Raw genomic sequence first — 27,912 nt, forward strand, 5'->3', positions numbered from 1 at the left:
AGAGGTAGGCCTAGCCAGTATGTTGGCAGAGTTCTTTCAATCAGGACACTTTTCCTATTTAACATTTCCTTTGTTTCTCACATGAGCCCAGCAAGGTGAATAGGGCAGACGTTATTGTACCCATTTAGCAGATGAAGATGGGATCTGTCACATCACAGCAGATCTGGCTCTGGGAGAAGTTCCAGAAAGGCATGCCCATTTTCTACTTGTAATTTTCATGATAAGGACTAACAGTTTCCATCTACTCCAAATAAAAATGGAATCCTTCCCCCTGACTTCCTAAAGAGGAGAAGTAAATTACCTGTGATTATCCATGCACTTAGTGTCAGAACTAAGGCTACAACCCAGGTCAACTGATCCTCAGAACCGATTTCCTCCACCAAACCTGCAAGGCTGAATGGCAACACATTGTCTCCCTGCTTCCCCAAAACCACTTCTGCCCCCACGACTACCTAGGGAAAGGAGCAAACTCACAAAATTCACATTTTAGCCCTCACAGAGAAAAACCTCAAGGGAAAATACCCGACAGCAGAAAACAAAAGGGAAGTAGTAAAGTTTATGGAAAGGCAATCGTGAAGCAATAGGAGAAAGATGTGCAGAAAACATCCTGTGCTGTTTTGGCCAAGAAGAGAGAAAGAGAGCTAACAAAGACAGAAAAGGCGAAAGACCATAGCCCGGCCCGTGCAGGGTAATCAAGTCTGTGGCAATAAAAATTCATTATGATCAAATCTCATTGAAAAACAAATTCCCAGAGGAACTAATTACACTAAATGTTCCGGCAGTGACTTCGGGAGTGCTCATTCCTAAGCCACCCTTGGGGACGTGAAAGTCACCAGGTTCTAAAGCAAACGGCGGCGGGGGGGGCGGCAGGAGCGTCTATCTCCTGCCAAACAATAAGCTTCCGTCAGGTTAGTGTTCTATCAGGCCTGTCAATTGTAACTTACTTTGTGTTAGGAGACAAGCCGGCACATTGTAGAAAGGTCAAGTGGAAAACTGTCCCTTCTGCTACATCACTGTCATCGACTGATAAAGGTCATTCCACCCAGGCCATCGCCATGACGGAAAATAACTTTGTTTGTCTCCTGTGAAATATTTGAAAAGTCCCTCTGCTGTGGGTTTCTCTCTGCTCTCTAAAAGTATTAAGCTAGGCACTCCAAGGTATCCAGCCGCTGCTTTGACAGTAACTTGTTTACCAACAAATAGGAACAGAAAAACACAAAGACAGCAGGTCTCAAACACTATATAGACTCACAATAGTTAAACAGTTTACTGGTGATTGTAATTGGAGCAATCACATTCAGCATTATATATAACCCAGATACTTAGCATACACCATCTCATTAAATCTCAAAACAACTCTGCTATCCCGTTTTACAGGTGGGAGAAATGGAAGCTTGGAAAGATTATATGATTTGTCCAAGCTTATATAGCTAGTAAATGGCAGAACCTAACTTTGTTGTCAGGTTCTTAACTATGTTGACCTGAACGGCACTAACATTTTATGACTCTATTAATAATCAGTAGAGTTATCGACTATTAATAACAAGATAACAATGACAATTATCATTTGTAGTTAAGATATATTTTGAACATTCCTTTGTTCCTTCAACAACCATTTCTTTTTTTTTTTTTTTTAAGATTTTATTTATTTATTTGAGAGAGAGAATGAGAGAGAGAGAGCATGAGGGGGGAGGGTCAGAGGGAGAAGCAGACTCCCTGCCGAGCAGGGAGCCCGATGCGGGACTCGATCCAGGGACTCCAGGATCATGACCTGAGCCGAAGGCATTCGCTTAACCAACTGAGCCACCCAGGCGCCCTCAACAACCATTTCTTAAGAGTCGACTTCGACCAGGCACTATGCTAGGTGCTGGAGATAAAAAAAAAACAAGTTAAAATTAGACAAGGTCTTTTTCTCTCCCCCAGACAGCTTACAGTCCAGCCAAGAAGACATCCAACAGCTGTATTACAACATAGCATGGATGGGGCTAGGGAAATGTGCAGAGAAGCCAAAAGAAGGGACACTGAAACCAAGACTCGATGGTCTAACAGGATCTAAGAAGGAGAAGGCGGGAGTGAGTGCAGGCAAAGGTGTAAACCGATTCGGAGCAGACACGCCGCCTTCAGGAACTACTGAAGCGCTAGAAAGTAACTGGCAATGGGAAAGGAGCGGCAAGAAAAGAAATTAGTAAGCTAGGCAAGGGCCATGGTGAGACGGAGTTACCGCAGGCTAAGTTTACCAGTTATGCTAAAAATGTCCATCACAGAGAGAAGTAAAATGGGAACATGATCCTATACGCATGTGAGAAAGAAGACTGGCTGTAAGGTGAAGGATAGATAGGAGCAGGGGAAGAATGGAAGCAGGGACCCTTGAAGAGACGAGCGTGTTAGTCCAGGCAAAAGCCAGACAGGAGGAAGAGGTACTTAGGGGATGAGATCTAAAAGATGCAGTGGCTTAAAGTCTGGGGCCGGGGGAGAGCGTCCAGCACGACTCCCAGTTTTTCTTGCTTGGCGCCGTTCACTGCAGCAGGAGTCAGAGCAAGAGCAGCTGGCTGTGGCAGACATCAAGAATTTCTAGAGGAAGGCCTGGATCTTAGGTTCTCCACAACAGTATGGACGGGGGGAGAATTTAGGTCACAAATGCAAGTCCTCTCCCTTATTAATGGAGAGATCTGACTTTAAGGAAACAAAGGGACCCTGAAAACCATTCTCAGGCTAGAACGAGCAGGCAAACAAAGCACGGAGGTGGCTGAATTGTGGGATGAATGTGCTCCCAGAACACACAGAACTTTATGTTACAACGGCACTCAGTCCCCACACTGAATACGTGCTTTGCCACTTTGTCCTACTTGGTCTTGTCTTTCCTTGTTGAAACAAGACCCAAAGGCCAATGCACGATCTCACAACTAATGGCTCGGGGCGGCAGGGGCAGCAGAGAGAGCCGGTTCAAAACTGTGTCAAGGATCCTCGTCACAACCCACGGCCACCAGCGCCAAAGTCGGGGTGAACAATCGCTGCTAGAGCTTTCTACTCAGAACCCATGGGATGCCCTTTGGTTCTCCAGAGTGTCTGCCTCCTTCCAACTGAAGACCTTGCAAGGTAAACAAAGATTTTTGTTTCCAAGTCTTAACAGGAAACTTAATTCAAATTCCCCTATGTAACTTTTTTTAACAAGTGGGTCAGGATTCATCTCTAAAAGGCAGGGCCTCCAGAGCAGCTGATATATTCACAGCATGCTTTCAGCCCTTGCGGATTCAGAAGCAGGGGCAACAGACAGACCGCAGAGCTTGTTAAATCTGGAGGGAACAGCCACTCAAGCTTCTCTTCTGGTGTGACTCTCTGTCATCCAGAAGGTGTTGGGGGTATATTCGCTGTCAATTTCTTATTAGACAGGATGCAAGATTTAATTAAGTGCCTGGGCAGTTTATAAAAACTGATTAGCTGTCCAACGACACATCACCAGGACAAAGAGCCCCAAGTAGGGGCAGGGGCACCATAACATTGCCATTAATGCAGAGGAAATGGACACCATGTTTGTAAACGACCATTCTAAATGGATGGATTAAATAGTTGTCTGGAAACTGAAACTTAACCCTCTCTGCCCATGAAGGTACACAAAGCAGCAGAGACCCACAGAAAAATGGCCAGAGCATGGAATCAATCTCTCTTCAATTCTTCCTCTTCACTCTTGTCTTTAGCCCTCCATTTGTCTCAATTTCCTCCTCTTCCATTTTTTCCCATCCACCCTCAAGACCAGGATACCCAATTTTCTCAAAGCCCAAGCAGAGTTTCAATCTCATTTTCTCAATGTCATCCAATGTCATGCAACAGAGAATGAGTCAGAGAACGAGATTCAAGGTCACGAAATTCACTGCCGAGAAGAAAAATAGTTTGCCTCAGGAAGTAGTCAAGCCTTAAATGCCTCATTATAATTTACATGTTTTAATATGTATTGCTTTACCTCATTTCCGAATTTTTTGCAGCTGGAAAGAAATCAGGCTATGTGCAAATAAGCTTCTTATTGCCAAATAGAAAATAAGAAGCCAAATCATTCTATCTTATTTCTTTGCAAGGTACTGATGCTAACTCCTGGCAGAGATTGTTCAGAAGAAGCCACACTTCGCACCGCATTTTCAAACCTGTGCACCAAGCTCCTCACCTACGGCATTATCACCTTGAATCTCCCACCCACACAGAGGGATAGGTATCCTTGTTCCTAGTTTATCCAGGAGCAAACTGGTGTTCAAGGACAGATTACAGGACAAAAGGGCCCTGCCACACTGATACGGAGTGCCCTCACCCAGTCCTGGGACTCTCCACTCTTTCTGCTGAGCTGACCTCACCCAGAGGTACAGGAGGGGTTATTATTAAACATTTCACAGCTCGTTGTATGTAAACTCCATCTCTACTAAAAACATACAGGAAATTAACACTAAGTATGTAAATAAACACTTGTTAAATCTTTCACAGCTCGTGAAGGTGTTTTTAAGTACTATCCCAGGTTGAGTAAGAGCTAATTATTTCTAACTGTCACTTTGTGTAGAAATAGAAGGGTTAATCCTGCCAGTTGAATTCATCAATCAGTCAATTCCGTGACAGGACATGGGCCATTCAGCCCCATAAAAACCAATTGATTGATTGAACTTTTTCCTAATTGAACACACCAAGCCCCGCCAGATGCTGCCACAGTCAGAGACAAATCAAAGGTTACTTTGCTCCCTAGGGAGGATTAGGACAAAAGTCCCTGGAAAAATCTCTAAATAAGAGGCAACCTCCAACTAATACGTGAGAGCCAGTTTTGGAAGGGGAAGGACTGTATTAATTCACCACGGCTTCCCATCATCCTGCAGAGTGCTGGGAAATAGCAGGCATTCAATAAGTGTTTCCTGACTAAATGAATAAACTCCATGCAGCGTGTTTCCGTGTGAATCTTCTGGTATATTTTTAACATCCCTCATTTTGAAATTCATATGTTGTTCTCGACCATTCTTAATGACTTTGTGTGTGTATGTCTCGCGAAGCAGTAAGTGAACTAGGCTACCATTTTTATCTGCTCACCACCAGTCTCCTCATCTCCTCATAGCAGACGTACCCACCTCATCACTGAGGCAGACAGGTAACCACGCTTGGCTCAGGAAACTGCCTCACCCCTTCAGCTACAGCAGCTAGTCCCAGGAGGTGGCACCTGCCCCAAGCCCACCCTGAAAGCTTGCATACTGGAGTCATGGAGTCACGGTACTGTGAGTGTAAAAGTCTTGAATTGCCATGTGGAATAACGTGGTGTGATTGTTTTTAAAACATTCCTCCATCAAAAAAGTGGCCTATTTCTTCTCTGCTTGAAGATGGGCTACCTCTGGTGACTTGCTTCAAATGTAGAATGTGGTGGCATGAACACCACATAATTTTTTAGATGAAGTCATGAAAGACAAGAGATGTTCCTCTGCCTCCCTCCCTCTCTCTCCCCCCTCCCACCCCCATCACCATCATGCTGTAAGGAAGCCAAGCAGCCCCAAGGAAAGGCCCCAAATGGGCATTTCAGCCACAATCCCAGCTGACAGGCAGCATCAACTGCCCAACACAAGAGCGGGCCTTCAGATGATCACAGGCCTCCCTCGTTCTCTGAGCAGCCCCAGCTAAGGCCCAATGGAGCAAAGAAGAGCTATCTCTGCTAAGATTTCCCACAATTTTAGATTTATTTAGCACAATAAATGTTGTCATTTTGATAAGCCCCTAAGATTGGGGGGTCATTTGGGGCACCTGGGTGGCTCAGTCAGTTAGGCATCTGCCTTTGGCTCAGGTCATGATCTCAGGGTCCTGGGATCGAGCCCCACATCGGGCTCCCTGTTCAGGGGGGAGCTTGCTTCTCCTTCTCCCACTCCCCTTGCTTGTGCTCTCTCTCTCTCTGTCAAATAAATAAATAAATCTTAAAAAAAAAAAACTTTAAGATTGATCATTTGTGACGCAGCAATAGATAGCAGGAACAGATTTGGGAGCCATAGTAAGGTTCTCCCATAAGAAAGCCCAAAACATGGGGCCACAGATTTGGGACTGGGCGGTCCATGGAAACTGGAAGGGCCCTAAAGACACAGAAGCATGACTCATCCTGAGAAGGCTGCTGCTGAGGATTTACAGGAGAGAGAGGAAAATGTTATCAGAAGCTGGAACAAAGGAGGAAAGTTTGAAAACTCCCACCAGAGGTGACATGGCAAATACAAAGAGTACCTACTGAGCTGGGTGGTCTGGTTAGGGAGATTCATTCCCAGGTAGGGGGTTGAAGAAACCACCCAGGTTCTCCTTACTAGCCACAGTACAATGTAAGAAGAGAGAAAGAAGCTAAGGAAATGACTTTCTATAGAGAAGCCAGGACTTGCTGGGCTTGAAATTAACACTGTTCCTTATCTCCAGCCTCTTCAGATGACCAACAGTGCTAAGGTTAAGAAATGGCTGGCTTCCAGGCAAAGATCAAACACAGAGTGCTGCCTGGAAAATATGGTCAAAGATGAGGCCAAGGATATAAACCGTAAAACCCTTTCTAAGAAATCAGGAAGATCACAGACCCTTTCAAATAGTCAAACAGCCCTGTTAAGAATCTTAGGAGCATCGTTCCCCACCCCTCATCCCCCGCGAGCCGTACAGGGAGCGGGAAAAAGAAGCTATTCTTGCAGAGATCTGTGGGCATAGCTTCTGTGTGATGGAGTAGATTATAAATTGATTCATATGAAACCCAAAACGTTTTTAAAAGAATTATGTCAAGTTGGAAAGAACAAGGACAGTACAAGATGAAAAAAAGGCATTCAGACTCCCAAACATGTAGGGGTGGGAAGTAGGCTGAGAAACTACTTGGCTCCGAACTCAGGCTGCTGCTTATGGACAAGGAAGGATGACTGAGAGTATAGAACCAGGAGCCCACAGGTCAGAGCTGAGTGCCGTGAAAAATCACTTCCAGGCAGTAGGGATAAACCCTAACCAAGGAACTGACGGCAGGAGCCCAGCTGCATTTCAAAATTGCCGTGGACCCGTGGCTGCCATGTGCCTCCCACTTCCCCGCTTTCTGAACAAGTATCTACAGCAGTGATCCTACACCTGTCCCACCATCATATGTTGGGATCATGGCGGTTGACAAGCTGTATCTTCAGTACACTAGTGTTCCAATCGATCATCGAGAGAAACTGTACCCTAGAAGCTGTGCTCAGAGAATCCCACCCGAGGAGCCCCACCTGCAGTAGCACCTGAGTTAGACATGGAGCTCCTGGACATCAAGCTGGAACCTGGTGCCATAGCATGTGACACCGTTGAAGGGTTTTAAGAGTGGATGAGTACATTTTGCACGTGGAAAGAATGTAAAAACACACAGGGATAAAATGCAGTCTGTGGTGACTTCAAAAGATGCCCACAAATTCTTCAGCCACTCCTCCCATCGATAGATGGATAATTACCCTGCCCTCAAGCATGGGTCACATCACCCTCAGTGACTTACTTCTGATGAGTAAATGCAGCAAATGGTAATGCTGCCTGACCTCCAGAGTCAGTCCACAATAAGTAACCATTCTTGCCCAGCTCTCTCTCAGGATGTCATCACCATACTATGAGGAAGCCAAGCAGCCATGGGCTACAGGTGTCCCAGCCCCAGCCATGTACCAGCAGACAGTCAGCATCAACCACCAGCCACAACGAGTGACCCACGGTGCAGGTGATTCCAAGCCCCAGCCTTCCAGTTGATGCCTAGAGTAGAGATGAGCTGCACCCACTCAGCCCTCCCCAAAATGCGGACTCAAAGCAAAATAAATATTGTCATTGTTTTTCTTAAACAGCTTCATCGAGTATAATTCACTTACCATACAATTCACCCAATTAAAGGATACAATTCAATTGGGTTTGGGTACATTGCATTAATTTTTTTTAATTGCGGTAAAATATGTATAATGCAAAATTTGCCATTTTAACCATTTTTGAGTATATAATTCAGTGGCATTAAGTACATTCCCAATGTTGTGCAACCATCACCACTTACCATTTCTGAAACTTTTTATCATCTCAAACAGGAACTGTACATATGGCTGAGTGATATTCCATTGTATGTATGTGTCACAGTTTATCCATTCATCAACTGATGGACATTTGGGTTTGTTGCTACCGCTTGGCTAATGTGAGTGATGCTGCATGAACATTAGCATACAAATATCTGTTTTCCTCCCTGCTTTCCATTCCTTTAGGAACATACTTAGGAGTAGAATTTCTTGGTCATGAGGTAATTCTATGTTTAGTTTCTTGAGGAACTACCTGGCTGTTTTCCATAGCACTGCACCATTTTTACATTCCTACAGTGATGTATGAGAGCTCCAATTTCTCCACATCCTCACCAACACTTGCCATTGTCCATTTTTTTTTTTTTGGTAGTAGCCATCCTAGTAGGTGTGGTTTTGATTCACATCTATACCTCAGCATTGTTGAGGATGTTTACATCTATATTTATAAGTGATACTGATCTGTAATTTTCTTTCCCGTGATGTCTTCATCTGGCTTTGGTATCAGGATAATGCTGGCCTCACAGAATGAATTAGGAAGTGTTCTCTTCTGTTCTTCATAGCAGTTAGAGAAGGATTAGTGTTAAATTCCCTGAAATGGTTGGTAGAATTAACCAGTAAAGCCATCTGGTCCTGGACTTTTCTCTGTTGGGAGGTTTTTGGTGACTAATTCCATCTCTTGACTCAGTTGGGTAATTTGTGCTTTTCTAAGAATTGGACCATTTTATCCAGGCTATCCTATTTGTTGGCATACAATCGTTCATAGTATTCTCTCATATTTATTTTTATTCCATATGTTTGGTAGTAATGTTCTCATTTTCATTTATAATTTTAGTTATTTCTATCTTCTTTTTTTCTGCCACAATTTTGTTGGTATTTTCAAAGAACTAAATTTTTGTTTTATTGATTCTCTCTATTGGTTTTCTATTTTCTATTTTATTTATCTCCGTTCTAATCTTTATTTACTCCTGCTAGCTTTGGGTTTAGTTTGCTTTTTGTTTCTGGTTCATCAGTGTGTAAAGTTACTGATTTTGAGATCTTTCTCCTATTTTAAAAATAGGTATTTACAGGGGCACCTGGGTGGCTTAGTCATTTAAGCTTGTTTTGGCTCAGGTCATGATCTCAGGATCATGAGATCAAGATTCTCTCTCTCCCTCTCCCTCTGCCCCTCTCCCCACTCTCTCTCCCTCTCTAAAAACATAAATTAACATAAAATAAAATAGGTATTTACAGCTATAAAATTTCCTCTGAGCACTGCCTTAGTTGCATCCCATAAGTTCTGAGATGTTGGGTTTTCCTTTTCATTCATCTCTAAATGTTTTTCATTTCTTTTGAAATTTCTTTTTTGCCCATTATTTCTCTAAGAGTGTGCTGCCTAGTTTCTACATATTTTGTACATTGTCCTTCGGTTTTCATTTCTAGCTTCATTGCATTGTGGTTGGAGATGATACTTTGTATGATTACAATCTTTTAAATTTATTGAGATTTCTTTTGTGGCCTAACATGTAGTCTTTCTTGGAGAATGTTCCAGAGAAAAAAATGTATTCTGCTGTTGGGTGGGGTGTTCAATGTACGTCTATAGGTCTAGTAGGTTTATAGTGTTAGTCAAGCCTCTATATCCTTTTTTTTTTTTTTAAGATTTTATTTATTTATTTGAGAGAGAGAGAATGAGAGAGAGCACATGAGAGGGGGGAGGGTCAGAGGGAGAAGCAGACTCCCTGCCGAGCAGGGAGCCCGATGTGGGACTCGATCCAGGGACTCCAGGATCATGACCTGAGCCGAAGGCAGTCGCTTAACCAACTGAGCCACCCAGGAGCCCCAAGCCTCTATATCCTTATTGATTTTCTGTCTAGATGTTCTTGCATTATTAAAAGTGGTGTATTGAAGGCTCCAACTATCATGGAGAACCACGTCTCCCTTCTATTCTGTCATTTGTTTCATATGTTTTTTCATTCTGTAATTTGTTTCATATATTTTGGGGCTCTGTTGTTTGGTGCATATATGTTTAAAATTATTGCATTTCCTGATGAATTGATGCTTTTATCAATATATAATGCCTCTTTTGTCTCATAAGAGTTTTTTACTTAAAGTCTATTTTGTCTAACAGTATAAATACCCCAGATCTCTTTTGGTTACTATTTGCATGGAATATCTTTTTCCATCCTTTCACCTCAACCTATTTGTGTCTTTGGGTCTAAAGTGAGTCTCTTGCAAATAGTATATAGTTAGATAATTTTTTAAATCCATTCTACGAGTCTCTACCTTTTGATTACAAGGTTTAATCCATTTAGATTTAAAGTAATTACTGATAAAGAAAGACTTAGTTCTGCCATTCTGTTATTCATTTTCTATATGTCTTTTTTTTTTTTTTTTTTTTTGGACATCATTGCCTCCTTACTGCCTTCTTTTGTGTTTAATCAATTTTTTTTTTGTACTGAACTGTTTTGATTCCTTTTGTGTATATTTTATTGACATTTCCTTTGTGGTTGCTATGGGGACTACATTTGCCATTCTAAAGTTACGACAATCTGATTTGAATTAATACCAATTTAACTTCAATAGAATATAAAAACTTTGCTCCTTTACAGCTCCTTTGTTACTGCTGTCACAAATTACATCTTTTTACCCTGTGCACTCAAGGAATGTAGATTTATAATTTATAAATTATGAATTTTATGCATGTGTCTTTTCAATCATATAGAAAATAAAAAAGTAGAGTTATAAACCAAAAATAGAATAATACTGGCTTTTATGTTTGCCCATCTGTTTACCATTACTGAATTATTTCCTCATATGACTTCAAGTTACTCTCTAATGTCCTTTCATCTCAACCTGAAGGACACCCATTAGCATTTCTTGTAGAGCAGGTCTAATGGCAATGAACCCCTTTAGCTTTTGTTATCTGGAAATTTCTTACTATTTCCCTCATTTTTGAAGGACAGTTTTGCTGGGTATAGAATTCTTGATGAACAATTTTTTTTTCTTTCCACACTTTAAATATATCTTCCTTCTGCCTTCTGGTCTACATGGTTTTTGATGAGAAAATAGCTGTCAGTCTTACTGAGGATCCCTTGTGTGTATGTGATGAGTTGCTTCTCTCTTGCTGCTTTCAAGAGTCTTTGTCTTGAAAAAGACTCTTTGACTTTTGACAGTTTGATTGTGTTTCCCTGTGGGTCTCCTTGAGTTTACCTTACTTGTAGTTCATTGAGCTCTTGAATTTGTAGATTCATGTCTTTCACCAAATTTAGGACATGTTCAGTCATTATTTCTTCAAATGTTCTCCTGCTGCTCTCTCTCTTCTCCTTCTGGAACTCCCATAGGTATATGATGGTCTGCTTGATAATGTCCCAGTGGCCTCTAAGGCTATCTTCAATTCTCTTCATTCTTTTTTCTTTCTTCTCTTCAGACTAAATTATTTCAATTGTCATATCTTAAGTTTGCTGATTGTTTTTCTGCCTGCTCAGATCTACCTTTGAGCCACCCATTCTAGTGAATATTTTATTGTAGTTATACTTTTCAGCTCCAGAATTTGATTACTTGTTACAATTTCTATTTCATTACTGATATTCTCATTTTGTTCATACATTGTTTTTCTGATTTCCTTTAGTTCTACATCCCTGTTTCCTTTAACTCTGGACATCATTAAGACAGTTGTTCTAAAGTCTTTATCTAATAAATTTGATGTCTGGGTTTCTTCAGGGATGGTTTCCGTCCACTTGTTTTCCCTCATTCAATGGGTCATGTGTTTCTGTTTCTTTGTGTGCCTTGTGATACTTTGTTGAAAACTGGACATTTAAATATTATAATGTGGTGACTCTGGAAATCAGATTCTCTAAATCCCCCAGTTTGCTGGCTTTTCTGTTGTTTTTGTTGTTGTTCTCATCATTTTTGAAGGTGGCAGTAGTCCATCTGTTTAGGTACTTTTCCAAAGTATTTTTGCAAAGACTGTATTCCTTGAGGAGTCTCTGTTCTTATAACTTGTGTTCAGCTAGTGTTTAGACAGAGATTTCCTCAAGTGCTAGGAGAAAAAGAAAAAACAGAGAAGAAAGCACCGGGGGGGAAAGTAAAAAAGAAGAAACACACAGAGGGACACCAAAAACAAACAAATTCCTCTCCCAGTCTTTGCAGTGCTGGGGCATTCCTTCAGCCTACTCAGGATCAGCTGGAGATGAAAGTTTAGAGTCTTCTCTGTTCTCTTCTGAGTATGTATCTTGCCCTGAACAAACAAGTGATTTTCTAAATTTCTCTATATACACGGGCGCTTTTGAATTTCCCACAGATCTCCCCCAACTATTGCTCCTGGGCATTAGACAGCCTGTTGTATCTCTCAACCAGTAACTTTTGTCCCAGGTATTTGCAGTTTGTTAGTTCATCCTGCAATGGTTTCAAGCAATGCCTGCCATTTTTCCAGCCTCTGTCCTGAGTTAGCCAAAAGAAAGACAAGCACTTGATGTCAGTCCTTTAGGTAACCCCAGACAGGTTAGAATAGACTCACGTAATAATTTTCAAGTAAAGTCTGCTCTGCTCCCCCTGGAATTAGGGACAAGAGTCCCACATCAGGAATGTAAGCTGTCACTGCTATACTGGGAAGGAGTGGGACAAGGGCAAGTAAAAATGCCACAAAGCTCTCCCACTATTTTCAAGTTGCCTTTTTCTTGGTTCAACATTTGCTTGGTTGCTCTAAACTTTAGGCTATTTTTCAGAGTTCTGAAAATGTTGGTTCTGACAGTTTCTACTTCTCTTTTGATGTTTCTGTGGGGGAATGAGTGCTTGGAGTTGCTTACTCTACTACTTTCCTGATGTCACTCCCTGATATTGTTCTAATTACTAAGTTTTACGGTTGTTTGTTATGCAGTATATTAGGTTCCTATGGCTACTGTGGCAAATAACCACAAACTTTGTGCCTTAAAACAACAGAAATTCATTCTTTCACAGTTTTGGAGGCCGTAAGTCTGAAATCAGTTTTACTGGGCTGAAATCAAATTGTTTTCAGAGCTGTACTCCCTCCAGAGGCTCTCAGGAAGAAACAGTTCCTTGCCTCTTCCAATTTCAGTTGGCTGTCAGCGTTCCATGTCTTGTGGCCAAGGAAAGGAATAGTCGGCCCACTCATGTCACAAAAGTCTGTTGGTTTTTTTTTAACTTTTCTATCAAATGTCTGCATGTGACAACAGGGTAGTCAAACCAAATTATTCAAACTTTTGCAGAAACACCTGGATGTGTTTAGTATCTAGCTCTGCCCTAACTCCATTAGGCTCTTGTTATGGGCTGAACTGTGTCCCCTCAAAATTCCTATGTTGAAGTCCTAACTCCCAGTACCTCATAAAGTGACTATATTTGGAGATAGAGTCTTTAAAGAGTTATTTAATTAACATGAAGTCATTGAGGTGGGCCCTAATCCAAAATGACTGGTGTCCTTCTAAGAAGAGGGGATTAGGGCATAGACAAACAAAGGGATGACCGCTTGAGGACATAGAGAGAAGACAGCCATCTACAAGGCAAGGAGAGAGGCCTCAGAAGGAGCCAACTCTGCTGACACCTTGATCTTGGACTTCAGCCTCCAGAACTATGAGGAATTAATTTCTATTTTCCAAGCCACCAGTCTGCAGTACTTTGTTATAATAGCCTGAGTGACTAACACCGTGCATCTCCTGTTAAGGGTAAATCAACCATCTGCACCAAAAACAGAGACATTTGGGACCTGAAATGATTGTGGTGGGAAGATTCAGTCATGCTTAGGCTTTTGTCCCTGATCACAGACACACCCCTTCCAGTTCTATTATCCATTTCTCTATCTGTAGAAAGAGGGGAAGCAATCCTCAAAAACATTTGATAAATAAAGTGAAATTGTTGACATTTCTGAGTCCTAAGTGCCCAGACAGAAAAGGTAATCACTCTATCCCAGTGAGTCAGCCCCAGACAATCTAAATCACTGCTTTGTCATGTCTGGCTACCTGAAGAGCAGCTGAGTTCTTTGGGCCCAGATGGAACATCCCCCCAGGTGAGCCTGCTCTCCTCAGATCCCAGCCAGCCTCTCAGCCACTTGAGGAGGGTGGCAGGAGCATAGACAACCTGTGGGAGCAGCTTCAAAATCAGTCTTCTAAGCACAAGAGGGACATCTGCCCAATGTTCTGCTCCATCCACCAGACTGTACAGTTTGAGAAACTCACTTGTAGAGTCTCCTAGAAAGAGAGTAAGATGCTGTGTCCATTATTTGCACAACCACCTGCTAACAGCTGCTAAATGTGCCAGCAGGAAAGTGTGTCCAAGTTCCAACTAAGTACCTAATTAGGGGAAGCAGGTGGAGAAAAAAAGTTTTTTTGGTTTGTCTTGATGTTTTGTGTTCAGCAGCATGTCTAGCCTTGGCTATCAGATTTCATCATGAATAATGTGCTGTGGCAACACTCCATGCAATCCCTGCAGGACAGACTGACTTCTTCAGAGCCAGGGAAGGCAAGGCAAAGGCCCATCAATGTGGGGAACGAAGTGTGATGCGGCCATCAAAAGAGGACATCCTCTCCTCTGTGCTTCCACCTCCAAAGTTCTGGAAGGTCTAATAAATCCCATACCTTAACACCCCAACGGACGAGGCAGCTGAGTGTGCACCTAGTTGGAACACCAAGGAGAAAAGGCATCACACTAAAATCACATTCTGTGCTACAAATGAAAGAGAAGTTTATCATATGCAGATAAACCATCTGCGTCTGTGCATAAAGCTCACATCTGAAGTAGGTGTCACACCATGTACTACACTCCTAGCACTCATGAAAAATGCCGACACAAAACTGCGAATATGAACAATGACCTGAAAGCCAGCATTGGCAGAGATCTTGGACCTTAACTTACAGAATCATAAACTCTCCTGTAAATAGGAAAAGAAGCTAAGACAATGCAACTAAGTGAAGTAAATGGCGTTTGTCCACATTCTCTTTCTACAGTGTTTGTTTTCATGGATAGCTCATCTCTCAATTTTTAAGTTTTTACTTAAGTTTTTACTTAAAATAAGAGGAAGCAGACACACAAGATTTTGCTCTTGTGAGAATAATGTTGAAGGTTAAAATTGAAATAGTACAAGTGTGAATTTCCTAATAGCCTAAGGCTCTAGATAAAATCATGGAAAGTCTTCCTGATGCATCCCTGTGTGGAGCCCTCCTCCGTTCCTTTCCTAGTTGTCATGTAAAGAAGAATTTCCAGAATCCAGAAACTTCCTAGCTAGGTTTGGTCCCCACAACTCCTCCAAAGCTCAGTTTTCCACTTTGGGATACAAAATGCTTGTAGACCCAGTGAGGACGGGAGGCAAAGCAGATGCGTGGCCAGAGCACACGGCTGGTCCCCTCTGAGCAGCTCCCATGGCCTCGCCGGAGAAACAAGCAGTACCAATTCCTCCCACAGTGATCCTGGGATGTAATCCTGATGTGTAGGAAAGTGCCCGGCATGGAGTAGATGTGCAACAGCGCTACATTAACACACATACCACATACAAACATCCCCTAGACAAAGAACGTTTGCAAAATGCCATGTACTTCACTTGGTTGTGTTGTCTTAGCTTCTTTTCCTGGTACTTACTGCAAGCACCCATAGGAGCAGGGAAGGAGAACCTGGTAGATAGCGGGCCACAATGATGACATTTCCAAACCCTGCAGCTCAGGGAGAAAAGGAAGCGCATGAGCAGGGGGCTTGCAGATAGAAACTGCACCCCCATTCACATCTGTGCTCAGTGCGGCTCTTTTCTCTGTAAACATCTTAAGTGCCAGTCATGTGTCTCTGAGCAGCCACCAAATGCAGCCTACCTTTTCAGTAGGAACACAAAACAATACAGGCTGCCAAAAGTAGCATTTCTGTTCTGTGGACCCCAAATGGCACTGGGCTCCCATTTTGAAAGGGCTCTATCACATCCACGGCCATGAGAAGAGGAAGCAGAGCTTCGGGTTCTAAGCATGCGACTCCAGGAAGCCACTCAGACACCAAATCTTAAAGGAGATAGAGAGTGGAGTCCCCCCGAAAGACAGGGCTGTCAGCTTGGACGATTTGCACACTATCACTGAAGAGCAACTGTGGATAGACCACTCTTGCCAGAGAAAGAAAAATGAAGATTATGGCAATTTAGGCAAGAGCTGGTCACTCTCTAGAGTGGTCTTATGCTTGGCCTCTGCCGTCATCATTCCTCTTTCCAGGGCCTTACGTTGTACTCGCCTTTTGTTGTAATGGATATTGGTTAAGACAAAGGACAGAGGAACCAGTTCAGTGCTGGCCACTTTTCGCACCAAGAAAGAAACCCTAAACCAGCAGGGGAAAGGCAGTTTGTTACATATCACGGGGGTGTGAGTCACTGAAATGGTGACTTCCTGAAATTTTTCTCCTTCTTCCATTTGCTTCAGAAGTAAGCCGTGGACACGGTCACAGGCAGGGGGGACGTTCCAGGCCACACGTCAGTGCAGGACCAGCTGGAACGGCAACCACATTGGACGTCATTGCCCTCGCCGTCCTTCTCTCCCTCCCGGCACAGCCTCTAACCACCACCCCCCCATCTCCCATTTCTGGACGGCAACTTCTCCTGCTGCAGGACTCTGAGGTCCCACCCTTGCCCCACCGCTGACCACAGACACAGGACAAGCACTCATGGGATGAAACCAGGAAAGCATTTCGAGCCTCTGCAGAAAACCTCTAAGCAAGTACCAAATGGTATTATTCTTTTCCTGCCAAGCTCTCCCGGCTCTAGGCAAGAATATAAGGAATTATTAACTTTACTTCCCAGGCGAGGAGGGAGAGATGTAATTAGAGCCCTGAGGTTTCCCCACAAGGCATTAGCGAGTAAATTTGCCAGCACTCTGATGAGATAAAACATGGAACTTTCTATTCTGTGCCAATTGCTTCTTTGTCCGGAACACAGAGTCATCTTCATAAGTGAAACTAGAAAGAAGGAGAGAACAGTAACAAAACCAAGGGAGAGCCTTCCAGACTCTCGTGGCTCTGGCAGCCTGCTTCCCCTGAGACAGAGCACAGCCCCACACCTGCTGCTGACACCAAAGCTGAAGTGAGTCCGCTCGGAGACCGTGAAGGCTGAGAATAAAGAAAAATCACAATTCTTGAAACATTTACTAGTAACCCTAGATAAACCAAGTGAGAAAGGAAACCTTACTCAAATCCTATTGCGACAAATCTCATTACAATAAACTCTCCACCTCAGCATCGACCAAGCTTCCCTAATGACTTGGCCGTTGGTTTATGAGAATTTATGGATCACCTACAGTGTGCCAGTCCGTGCGCTGGGCCCTGCGGTGATCCATTTCACACAACAGCCAACTTCACATCCCATTTCAAGACAACCACACTGTGGGACGGTGGCTTTTACATCTCTCCATGTTCTCTCAAATGCCCTTCCAGATGCATCCTCCTCACCCTCCGAGGCTCATCCCAGTTACCACCTCCTCCACAGGGCTTTGATCCTCACCCACCACACTTCCAGCAGAAGTAGTTTCTCCATGGGGCGCCTGGGTGGCTCATTCAGTTAAATGTCTGCCTTCGGCTCAGGTCATGATCCTGGGGGTCCTGGGATCGAGTCCTACTTCAGGCTCTTCTGCTCAGTGGGGAGTTTCCTTCTCCCTCTCCCTCTCATGTGCTCTCTCTCGCTCGCTCTCTCTCTCACTCACTCTCTTAAATAAATAATAAATCTTAAATAAATCAATAAAATCTTTAAAAAAAAAAAGAAATAGTAGTTTCCCCTCTTTTGGAACTTCCTCAGTTTACATTCTAAGGGACGTGTTATGTGTAACTTTACTATTGTGTACTGTGCTACCTCCCCTCCCTGCCAGAAACTTCCAGAGATGAAAATCCTAAGGACAGAGCCCAGTGTGTCTTTTAAAATGGCTTTGTGTCAGAGCGCTGGGGTGGCTGTCAGTGAAGCGTCCGACTCTTGATTTCAGCTCAGGTCATGATCTCAGGGTCGTGAGATCGAGCCCCACGTCAGGCTCTGCACTCAGTGTGCTTGAGATTCTCCCTCTCTGTCTCCCTCTGCCCCTCTTCTCACTCGTGCTAAATAAATAAATGCATACATACATACATAAATCTTTTTAAAAACAAATAAATAAAATGGCCTGTGTGCCTTGTATCCCCCCAGCACTCCAAGGGCCATTCTCTGGACAGCTGTAGGAGTGTCCTTTGGGAGCTTATCGCAAACGGAGAGTCTCCACCCCAGCCCAGACCTACTTGGTCAGGATGTGCATTTACCACGTTACGCAGGTGATTCATATATACACTGAAGTTTGAGAAGCACTCTTCTATACAACAGATGCTCAATGGGTATCTTTTAAATAATAAGCCAAGTTCTACACAAATATCTTCCCCTCACACACCCCATCCCAGGGACTGCAGATGAGCTAAGTAACCCCATCCTGAGGTGACAAGAGTGCTTGGTCCTTGCAAGCCACCCGTGGCCCCTACGCATTCAGCAGCAAGTAACTTTCTTGTTCATCACAAAACGCTGCCTGCCTGCCTCCCTACTATGTTCCAGGCCCTCTGCACATTTCATAAGAACACTGACCTCTCAACACACTGAACCGGGTTTGCAGATTTGGGAGTTTAAATAAAGGAGGAAAGTATGTGACTCTGTGTGTTAAGTACCTCCCAGGTGCCTGTCCGCTCCACAGACTCCTGGTGGATCAGGAGGGACACAGCCCCGGACCAGTCCCCCGTCCACCCGCCCCCAGGACTCAGCTGGCCTGGTCCTCCAGGGGGCAAAGCCCTGCGTCAGTGTTTTCTCACACACCCCGAGCATGCCTCCCGACCCCTGGAAGGCTTTTGAAACACAATGCAGGGCCTGTCCCCAAGTTTCTCACTCAGGAGACATTCTCATGCCTGACACAGAAACTAGAAAAAGAAATTCAGACAGAAACACTAAATAAAGGTGTCTTTATTCCTTTGGCTTCCCTGACGAGGAGTATCTTATCCAACCTTGTTCTCTTGTGTGTTTCAGAGATAATCTGGAGAAAAGACTAAAGAAGTGAGGCCTCTGTTTAATGAAGCCCACTGAGAAAACCAAGTCCAGAAAGTTCCTCAGGCCTTGGTCAGAAAAAGAGGGGCTGGTTTTCCACCTGTGTCTTCAGCTTTGCGTGTTAAGAGCGAGAGCTGTGTGCTAAGGGCCCATGCCAGGGAAAATTAATTTGGCCAGCAGTGGGGAGCCTCAAGCCTAGGCTCGGTTGTCCTTCATGGACAAAAGTCAGCGGGTGCGCCCTGCTGGGCGTTGCTCATTTGCTCTCTGCCTACAGCTGTGCCCGTTCACGGGGCGCCCCTTGCCTCAGACTCACCTCCTCTCTCACACGCCTTAGCCTCCACCCAGGGCCATCATGCAATCAAGATGGCCGGTAGAAAGAGTGGAAGAGTGGAGAGTTCCACCTCTGTTCCCAAATTCCTCTCCTTCCTCCCGCCCGGTCATGCTCTAACCCCCACATCACCTCAGTGGTCAATGTAATCACAACACTACACAGCACCAGCTCCGGGTGTTTCTAGAATTGGATTTGCAACCTCCTTTTAGAAATCACTCACCCCACTCCTGTAGTGCCCCAGTGCCAACTGTCTGTGATGTATTCATTGGGAATAAGAAATCACGGGTCAGTAAGGTTGAAGACACAAGTCTCAAGGCTAACCAGCTTCCAGAAGAATCCTTAAGTCTGCATTCTATTTCCAGACCCATCCTGAGTGTGCTAAACCTGGTTATCACCAGGACTATCTATCAAGTTCATAAGTGTCTGGGGGAACCTGGAAGTTATTTTAAGCCTTCTCTCTTCCCCACATCCAGCAGAAATGGGTGTGAAATGTGACAATCAGCATCCAAAGTCCTGAAGACTCTTCCCAGGCCAACCATACCTGAAAGCCTTCCTTTGACCCAGTCTGCCCTGTGTCTACTCAGCTGCCATGTCGGTCCTTATCTGCTTCTGCTCCAACTCCTACTTTGGTGCCTCATTTTAACTGTTTTTTTCTGGCATCTAACCAGCTCCTCTATCTTCTGGTCTCATGTTGTTACTTCTCCTTTCTAGCTTGGACATTTGTGGCCATCTACATGGGAATTTGGTACATTTGACCCCATTGGCACAGCCTGGCATTTCTCAAACTCATCCCATTTCCTATCTCTGGTCCTGGACAGTAGGAAATCAAAAAGCTCCATGAGAATTCATATTTACAGGCATCACAAGGTCAGATCCTGTGTCCACCTTATTTTCCTACTCCTGCCACACGCCTAGCACATAGTAGGTATACAACAAATATTTTTCAATGAATGAATAAATTATAGATTTACACATTAGGCAGGAAGATGATGAGTTAATGTAGCTTTTATTGTGCAAATACTTGGGAGTATTTCTGGGTAATCAACAAATGTATAACCCAAAGGATTAATGCTCATAAAGTGCTTTGAAATCTACAAAATAACAGTGCTATAAAACAGTCAATTGTTACTGAGTAGAGGTGACCAGAGGAACAGAGCACACCATTCATTTGGGGTGTAGAAAATAGGTATGAATGAGGGTAAAAGAGAAATAGGACATTCCAGGGAAAAGAGTAAATAATCAGTAAGCAAAATAAAACTCACCTTTATCATAATCATCATCTTCAACTGCTTTTCCTTGAAGTTTCTGAAGCTTTAATCTTAGGGATTTTACCTATGTTGGTTTGAAGGGGAAGAAAATGAAAGTCAAATTAGGATAGCATTCAAGCAAACTTATTTTTTTAAAGCTAAAAACATTTAGAAACCATTTTAAAACTGAAGTTCTTTATTCTCCTTTAAAAAAAGAACCACAAATGTACATTTTTCCAATGCCAGATGCATTAGTTTCTCAAAAAAAAGTTATATAAAGAGAAAGTGTAATTTGAGCATAAAATCCACAAAAAGAGCTAGAAAGTTATTTTAAACAAAAACATCACATCGTACCCTTATCTGCATGAAAAAAAATGCATAATAAAAAGGAATGCAAACTTTCTGACCTGACCAAATGGTCTCCGTTCTCAAAATCACACTAAAATTATGAAGATAAACACACTAAGATTGGAAAAGAAGCCAAGAGAAGAAGAGCATGAGCTTAAATGGGACAGGTTGTCCTGCCAGCCGGGTGAGATTGACAAGAAGGACCTCACCATACCCTTCTAGAAAAGGGCATCACCCTATTTAACCCACATATAGACATAATGATCCCATTGTTTATCAGAGAGTTACCAATACTCATTTTTAATTATTTTTCCTCTCGACAGGAGGCCCGAAATATTCTGAAGATAGATTCTTGGCCTATCAGTGAATGGATGTGGGCTTGCTCCCCAAAACACACCTTCCTCCCATCCTTTGCCTGGCTTACACCTCCATGTCCTGCAACACCCGGCTCAGGTGTCACCCCCTCCAGTCTGTGTTAAATGTCCTTCCTCTATACTGCCATTGTGACCTGTGCTTCTCCTATTCATATGACCCATTTAACAAATATTTACTGAGTGTCTCCTTGGTGCCAGGCACCGTTTGAGGTATTGAGGATACAGCACAAAATTCTTAGCCGTCTCTCAATGCACACTCTTGAGTAGGAAGACAAAAATTGACATAATAAGTATGTTTTATGGAGCCTTAGAAAGTGATTGGGGTTAAGAAAGAAGAAAAACCATAGAACCCAGTAAGGGGTATCAGGAATGCCGTTAGAGGGTGCGGCTGAGGATTTAAGTAAGATCTCACTGACATTTGAGCAAAGATTTGAAAGTGGTAAGAGGGGGAACCCTGGGGCTCCTGGAGAAAACATTTCAACAAGGGCAGAGTCAGGACAAAGGCTCTGGGAAGAGGTGTTGCTGGTGTTGACAAGTAAAGCGGCAGGCCACTAGGTCTGGGGTGGATTGATTAAAGGGGGACTGTAGATGATGAGATCAGAGAGGTGATAAGGAATGCATCATGAAGACACACGAAGATGACTAAAAAAAGTGCTGATGTCACTCTGAGGGTGATGGGGGCAGTCAAAGGTTTTGAGCACAAGAGTCCATGATCTGATTGGGGTCTGACTGCTGTGGGTAAGGGCAGAAGTCAGATAGTGGGGGGGAGGGGGGCATGGAGATCGCCCAGGACGGAGGGGACGGTAGCCTGAATGATCGCGGGCACAGTGAAGATGGTAGGAAGGGGATCTGATCCTGGGCACATTCTGAAAACATTGTCGAAGACAGGACCGACAGGATTTGCTCATAGGTCACATGGGGGGTAAGAAAGGGTTTGAGCTGCTGGAAGAATGGAATTGCAAGAAATTATCATAGTACTTGGGACACCATGTTACTGCTATTGTTCTGTTTCGTTTTGTCTGTGCGCTCCATTCACACTTGAGCATCTTGAGGGCAAGAACTATATTCTGTTCATTCTATTCTATTCAGAAAATGGCAGGGCTCACCCTTACTCGGCTCTCCACTGCTCTGGGCACACAGAAGGATGACACGTCTCTCCCAACCTTGCTGTGGGTCATGGGGCGTGGGTGCAAGTGTTAGAGGTCACTTCTGCACTGAGTATTTAGTTGCTCTTGTAGGATCCCTTAAGGTTTTCTTCCTTGTCCCCTTGACTGAGGGACCATATGTTCAGGTGGTGTAGGCAGGGTTCCTGAGTGACCCTGTGGAGCAGATCCCCCAACCGCCTCTGTGGAACTTGAAGCATTCAGCAAGAAACACAACTTTGTCCTACGAAGGTTCTGATATCGTGTCACTGTCTATTACCTCTTCTAATGCAATCTCTATAGCCAGGCACAAGGAGCCCATAAATACTTTCTGAATGAATGAATGTTTACATTAACCCCTTTATCCTTGAGTTGCTCCATATTTCAAGTGCAAACTGCACCAGTAACCTAGTTGTACATAGTAGGGATAGAAGATCTGTATGGGTGGTTCAGCTGCCATATAAAGCATACTATTACCATCACCACACCCAAGACTTGGTATTATTAAACAGTTACTAGAGCCGAAGCAGAAGAACTACAAGAAAGAAGGTCATAGAACTTCATGCAGAGCCAACATCCACCTCACCTTCTCCCCCCTATCCAGTGATCCCTGTAGGTCACTGAATTGATGCCCCAGGAGATGTTTGAATGTCCATCTTTGCTGGAAGCAGAGCCACTGATGGTCACGTCTTATCTAGTGACACAACCGTGTGAGGCAGGCAATTTCCCTCCTTCTCCTGCAGCTTCCATGAGCTGAGGCAGGGCTAACTTGCAAGGTTCTCCCCGCTTCCCTCCTCTGTGCACCCAGTTAGCATTTCCTTCCATCATGATTGTCTCAGCCCCATGCAATCCCTGGAAATGTCCCTGGATGGCTATTTTTTTTTTTTGTAGATACCACTCTATTTTTTTTATTCTTATGTTAATCCCCATACATTACATCATTAGTTTTAGATGAAGTGTTCCATGATTCATTGTTTGTGCATAACACCCAGTGCTCCATGCAGAATGTGCCCTCCTCAATACCCATTACCAGGCTAACCCATCCTCCCACCCCCCTCCTCTCTAGAACCCTCAGTTTGTTTTTCAGAGTCCATCGTCTCCCATGGTTCGTCTACCCCTCCGATTTCACCCGCTTCATTCTTCCCCTCCTGTTACCTTCTTCTTCTTCTTCTTTTTTTTTTTTTCCTTAACATATATTGCATTATTTGTTTCAGAGGTACAGATCTGAGATTTAACAGTCTTGCACAATTCACAGCGCTTACCAGAGCACATACCCTCCCCAGTGTCTATCACCCAGTCACCCCATCCCTCCCACCCCACCCCCCACTTCAGCAACCCTCAGTTTGTTTCCTGCGATTAAGAATTCCTCATATCAGTGAGGTCATATGATACATGCCTTTCTCTGTTTGACTTATTTCGCTCAACATAATACCCTCCAGTTCCATCCACGTCGTTGCAAATGGCAAGATCTCATTCCTTTTGATGGCTGCATAATATTCCTGGATGGCTATTTCTAAACAGCATAACATACCCATTCCGTCGATTCTCATTCATGGTAGTTGTGTTCTATAAAGTCCCCGGAAATGCTCAGTTAGCAAACACTAAGCCATTGCTTCCAGGAGAAACAAGCGTTCGGCTTCTGAGAGCCTCCTATCACAACGTTTTTGCCAACTGATCAATACGTAACCTTGTTTTATGTGTGCTTCAGTTGAAAGATGCCTTATTTAATATATATTGCTGGCTCGTTAACAGAACTCACGGCCACCAGCACTACAGTTCATGCCTGCACCAAGCTTATTGGTCACGTTTCCACCATAAGGCACATGGCAACCTTCTCACACTTGGGAGCACAAGGCAGCATGGCGGCCCTATGCTGGCGGGCCATTTGAAAGTGAAATCCCCAACAAAAAGCACTAAGTAGACCACAAAAAGGACACTTGTTTACAGGATGGCAGCTGCAATGAGAAGGGAGCATTGCCTTGTTCAATCTCAGCTGGGAAAGTGCACATTAGGCAACCCAACCTTTTAGCCACTCTGTACACATCCACAAATGACCGGGAAAGAGCTGTGAGCATTGACTCTGGAGTTCCCAATAAACTGTAGAAAGTAAGCAAACAAATACTGAGGATCGGCTATATTTTAAAAGGACCGAAAACTCAAATTCCTGAGATCCGTTTTTTTACTTAAAGAGAAGGGAGAAGGGGTTAAGGAATTGGAATGTAATATCTAAAAGGCCCCAGAACACTAGAATCCCAGTCTTTCAAAGGACATCTCCCCAATCCTGAGTGCCTCTCTAGGAGCCCTAATGAGCAATCTCAAGCCTCTGCACAAATGTGATAGAAAAAGAAGCAAAAGGCCCCCCCTCACGCCAGACACCTCCAGCTGTCAGGAGCCTCTTCTTCCTATTGAAACAAAATCTGCCTTCCTATAAATCTTATGCCCCAAACAGAGTTCTTTCCATCACTCCTACCACACCAAAGAAAGCTAATTCCTCTCCCACACAACAGACATTCAAATCATTGAAAACAGCATCATGTTTTCTGCTTTTTCAGGTGTTAGTTTACCATAAACAAAGGTACTTTGTTTAACTACAGATTAATTGTGTCCAGATCCTATCACTTGAGACAGGATATGAGTTTAATTTGAATTATGGGGAGAAGGGTGAATTTGGTGTTTTTGACCCAAATTCTCTTATTCTGAGCTATTTCTCTAATGATAATAATGACCAATATTCTGGGCACTTGCTAGGTGCCGGACCCTGTCTGAAGCTCCCAGCAAGTGTGAGGACATTTCATCCTCATGAAAATCTAATGAGGTGGGTACCGAGGTTTATCTCCACCTTCTAACAAAAGCATCTTGAGGCACAGAACGATTAAACAAATTACCTAAGGCTCCACAGCCAGGAGAGGAAAATGCCAGGCTAGCATCCAGGCAGGCCCATGAACCTGACACACTGCAGGGCACCGTGGGATCACAGGCACACACACACACACCACCAGGTGCCCACGGGCAGCAGGGCTGTCCTCCAGAATCCCCAGGGTGAAGCGGCAGCCACCTCGTCCTTCTTCCACAAGGAACACCTCTCTCGTGGGCTCTGACCAATAAATTCTTTTAAAAAGCTGCATCTGGGTAATAAAGGTTAAAGGAAGAGATGTATCTAGGGTTGGTTGCATTTTTTTTAAACTAAAAATCCTGAAACCCAAAAGGTAAGTCAGGGTGGCTTTCCATAGCCAGAGCCCCAGGAATGCTGACCTTCAGGCCCTGAAATGACCCAGTGGCTCGGGGAGCTGGCAAGGTGAGCCCGAGGCATGGCTGGGCCCCAAGAGCCGCAACTGCTCAGGGGTTCGCAGACTCCAGTTTATTACAAACAAGATTCTCGGGAGGATGTGAGTTACCTGCAGGTAGGAGGAGATAGAAGAAAGGAAACCCAGCGAGCGGAATCGTGTGGACTGCAGAAGGATCACTGCCAAGGTAGTTCCTGTTTGTTTGGCTATTTGGGAGGGAGAGCCACTGGTCATTGGAATGGCATTCTACTTTTGCTTCACCTGAGTCAAAACTTGAATTTTTTGAGATGGAGAAATACAGATATGTTGTCAAGAGTTTTTTAAGAGATCTTGGAAATGAAAGGTTGAATACAGATATTTACAGCTGGAAAAGTGTGATGACACAAAGCTCCACTTAGTGCCTGGGACCTTGTGATTCATAATAAGAAATATGTATTTGGTCTTTGTTTATTTCTGACACAGAGATCCTAAAACCCTAGAAATTTCCTGTGAAGAGAGCAAGAAAGGTGTCTTTTGTTATGTTAATAAGGTGACTTTTGGAAGACACCTAAGGATGAGGACTGGTTGCCAGGGGAACCAACCACATGATTGGGGGGGGGACTTACAGCCCCATCCCCCCCCCCCGCCCCCAACATCCAGGGAGGATAGAGGGGCTTGGTGTTGAATCAATCCCAAATGGCCAATGATTTAATCAGTCACACCTATGTAGCAAAGCCTCCATAAAAACCTGAAGGACAGAGTTGGGAGAGATTCCAGGTTGGTACACATGTGGACATTCAGGGAGAGTGGTGTGCCTGGAGAGAGCCTAGAAGCTCCACGCCCTTCCCCCTACACCTTGCCCCATGTATCTCTTCCACTGGCTGTTCCTGAGTTATATCCTTTTATAATAAATGTATAATCTAGTAAGTAAAACGTTTCTCTGAGTTCAGCAAGCCACTCTAACAAATTAATCGAACCCAAGGAGAGGGCTGCTGTTGGAACCTCCGATCTATAGCCAGTGGGTCAGAAGCACAGATGATGGTCTGGACCTGCAACTGGCCTCCAGAGAAGAGGCAGGCAGTCTTGTGGGACTGAGCCCCTCCACTGTGGGAGCTGATACTATCTCTGGATAGATGGGGTCAGAACTGCGTTGAGCTATGGGACACCCAGCTAGTGCTGGAGAATTGCTGGTGTGGACAAATACCTCTCCAAGGTTGGAATTGATGACGAGAACCCCTTTATACTTTCCATATCTGTCTCTCAGACTCTTCTTATGCCCTAGCGAGTCAATCCAAGAAAGCCATCAACTAGGGATCTGTGGTCCCTCTTAACGAGATTAATCATTTTACTAAAAACAAAAATGAATCAAGCAACAGCGGAGGGCCAGGACGGATGCAAGGCATCAGGCATCCAAAACTGTCTAAGAGACGTGACCTGTGGTATATAGAGCTCATGGTCAAGTGCAGAACTTGGACCTGCAAACAAATGCTTATTAAATGTGATGAGTGCTACCATGGGGCATGTCCAGTGTGCTGTGGGAGCAACATGGAAGGAGGGATTCATTTGGTCCAGAAGGGGCAGGAAATGTCTCACAAGGAAGTGGCTTCAGACCCACACCAAAGGGATTATATGAGCTTGGCAGGTGGAAAAGTGTAGAAAGGTCATTCCAGGCAGAGGGAGAACTACAGGCAAGGGCTGAGGCACAGCTTTCCCTGGTGCCTTCAGAACAGGAAGCAGCACCAGATGGCTGAGCCAGCAGGAGTAAGGCACTGGGGCAGGCTGGTGCAGGTTGGGAAAGGTCTCAATTATCAGGATAAGGAACTTGGATACCATCCCGAGAAGAGCAATGAGCCACCGAAGGTTTCGAGCCAAGGAATAACACTATCCCACCGGTACTTCGGAAGATAACTCTGCTGGCCATCCGGAGGATGAACTGGAGAGGAGAGATACTAGAGGAAGGTAAATATGTCAAGAATCTCTTACAAAACCCAGGTTAAAAATAACAAGAGTTTGAACCAGGACAGAGGCCATGGCTGTGAGAGGCAGGTTAGCTGTAGGACTATGAGGGCTGACCAGATGGGGGAGTGAGGATGAGGGAGGTGTTGACGATGCTGGATGAATGCTATTCATTAACATCAACAAAAATGTATCAAGACCAGAGCCTTTTAGAACAGGTTTGGTGGGGAAGACAATGACGTC

General features: G+C 44.0%; 1 protein-coding gene across 4 annotated transcripts in view; it reads right to left on the reverse strand.

Moving 5' to 3' along the window:
• Positions 1-27,912, reverse strand: part of DISC1 (DISC1 scaffold protein) — a 366,833-nt gene that overhangs the window by 280,128 nt on the left and 58,793 nt on the right. For all 4 annotated transcript variants that reach the window (XR_010412429.1, XM_064594632.1, XM_064594633.1 and 1 more), the window contains exon 3: positions 20,602-20,671. Coding sequence is in view for 3 of the 4 variants with exons in the window: in XM_064594632.1 (XP_064450702.1) it covers positions 20,602-20,671 (70 nt within the window). In the remaining variant the exon portion in view is untranslated. The remainder of the gene's footprint in view (positions 1-20,601; positions 20,672-27,912) is intronic.

Source organism: Mirounga angustirostris, unplaced genomic scaffold, assembly GCF_029215605.1.
Source record: "Mirounga angustirostris isolate CCGP_5_RB_7025 unplaced genomic scaffold, mMirAng1.0.hap1 SCAF_6, whole genome shotgun sequence".
Taxonomy (NCBI): domain Eukaryota; kingdom Metazoa; phylum Chordata; class Mammalia; order Carnivora; family Phocidae; genus Mirounga; species Mirounga angustirostris.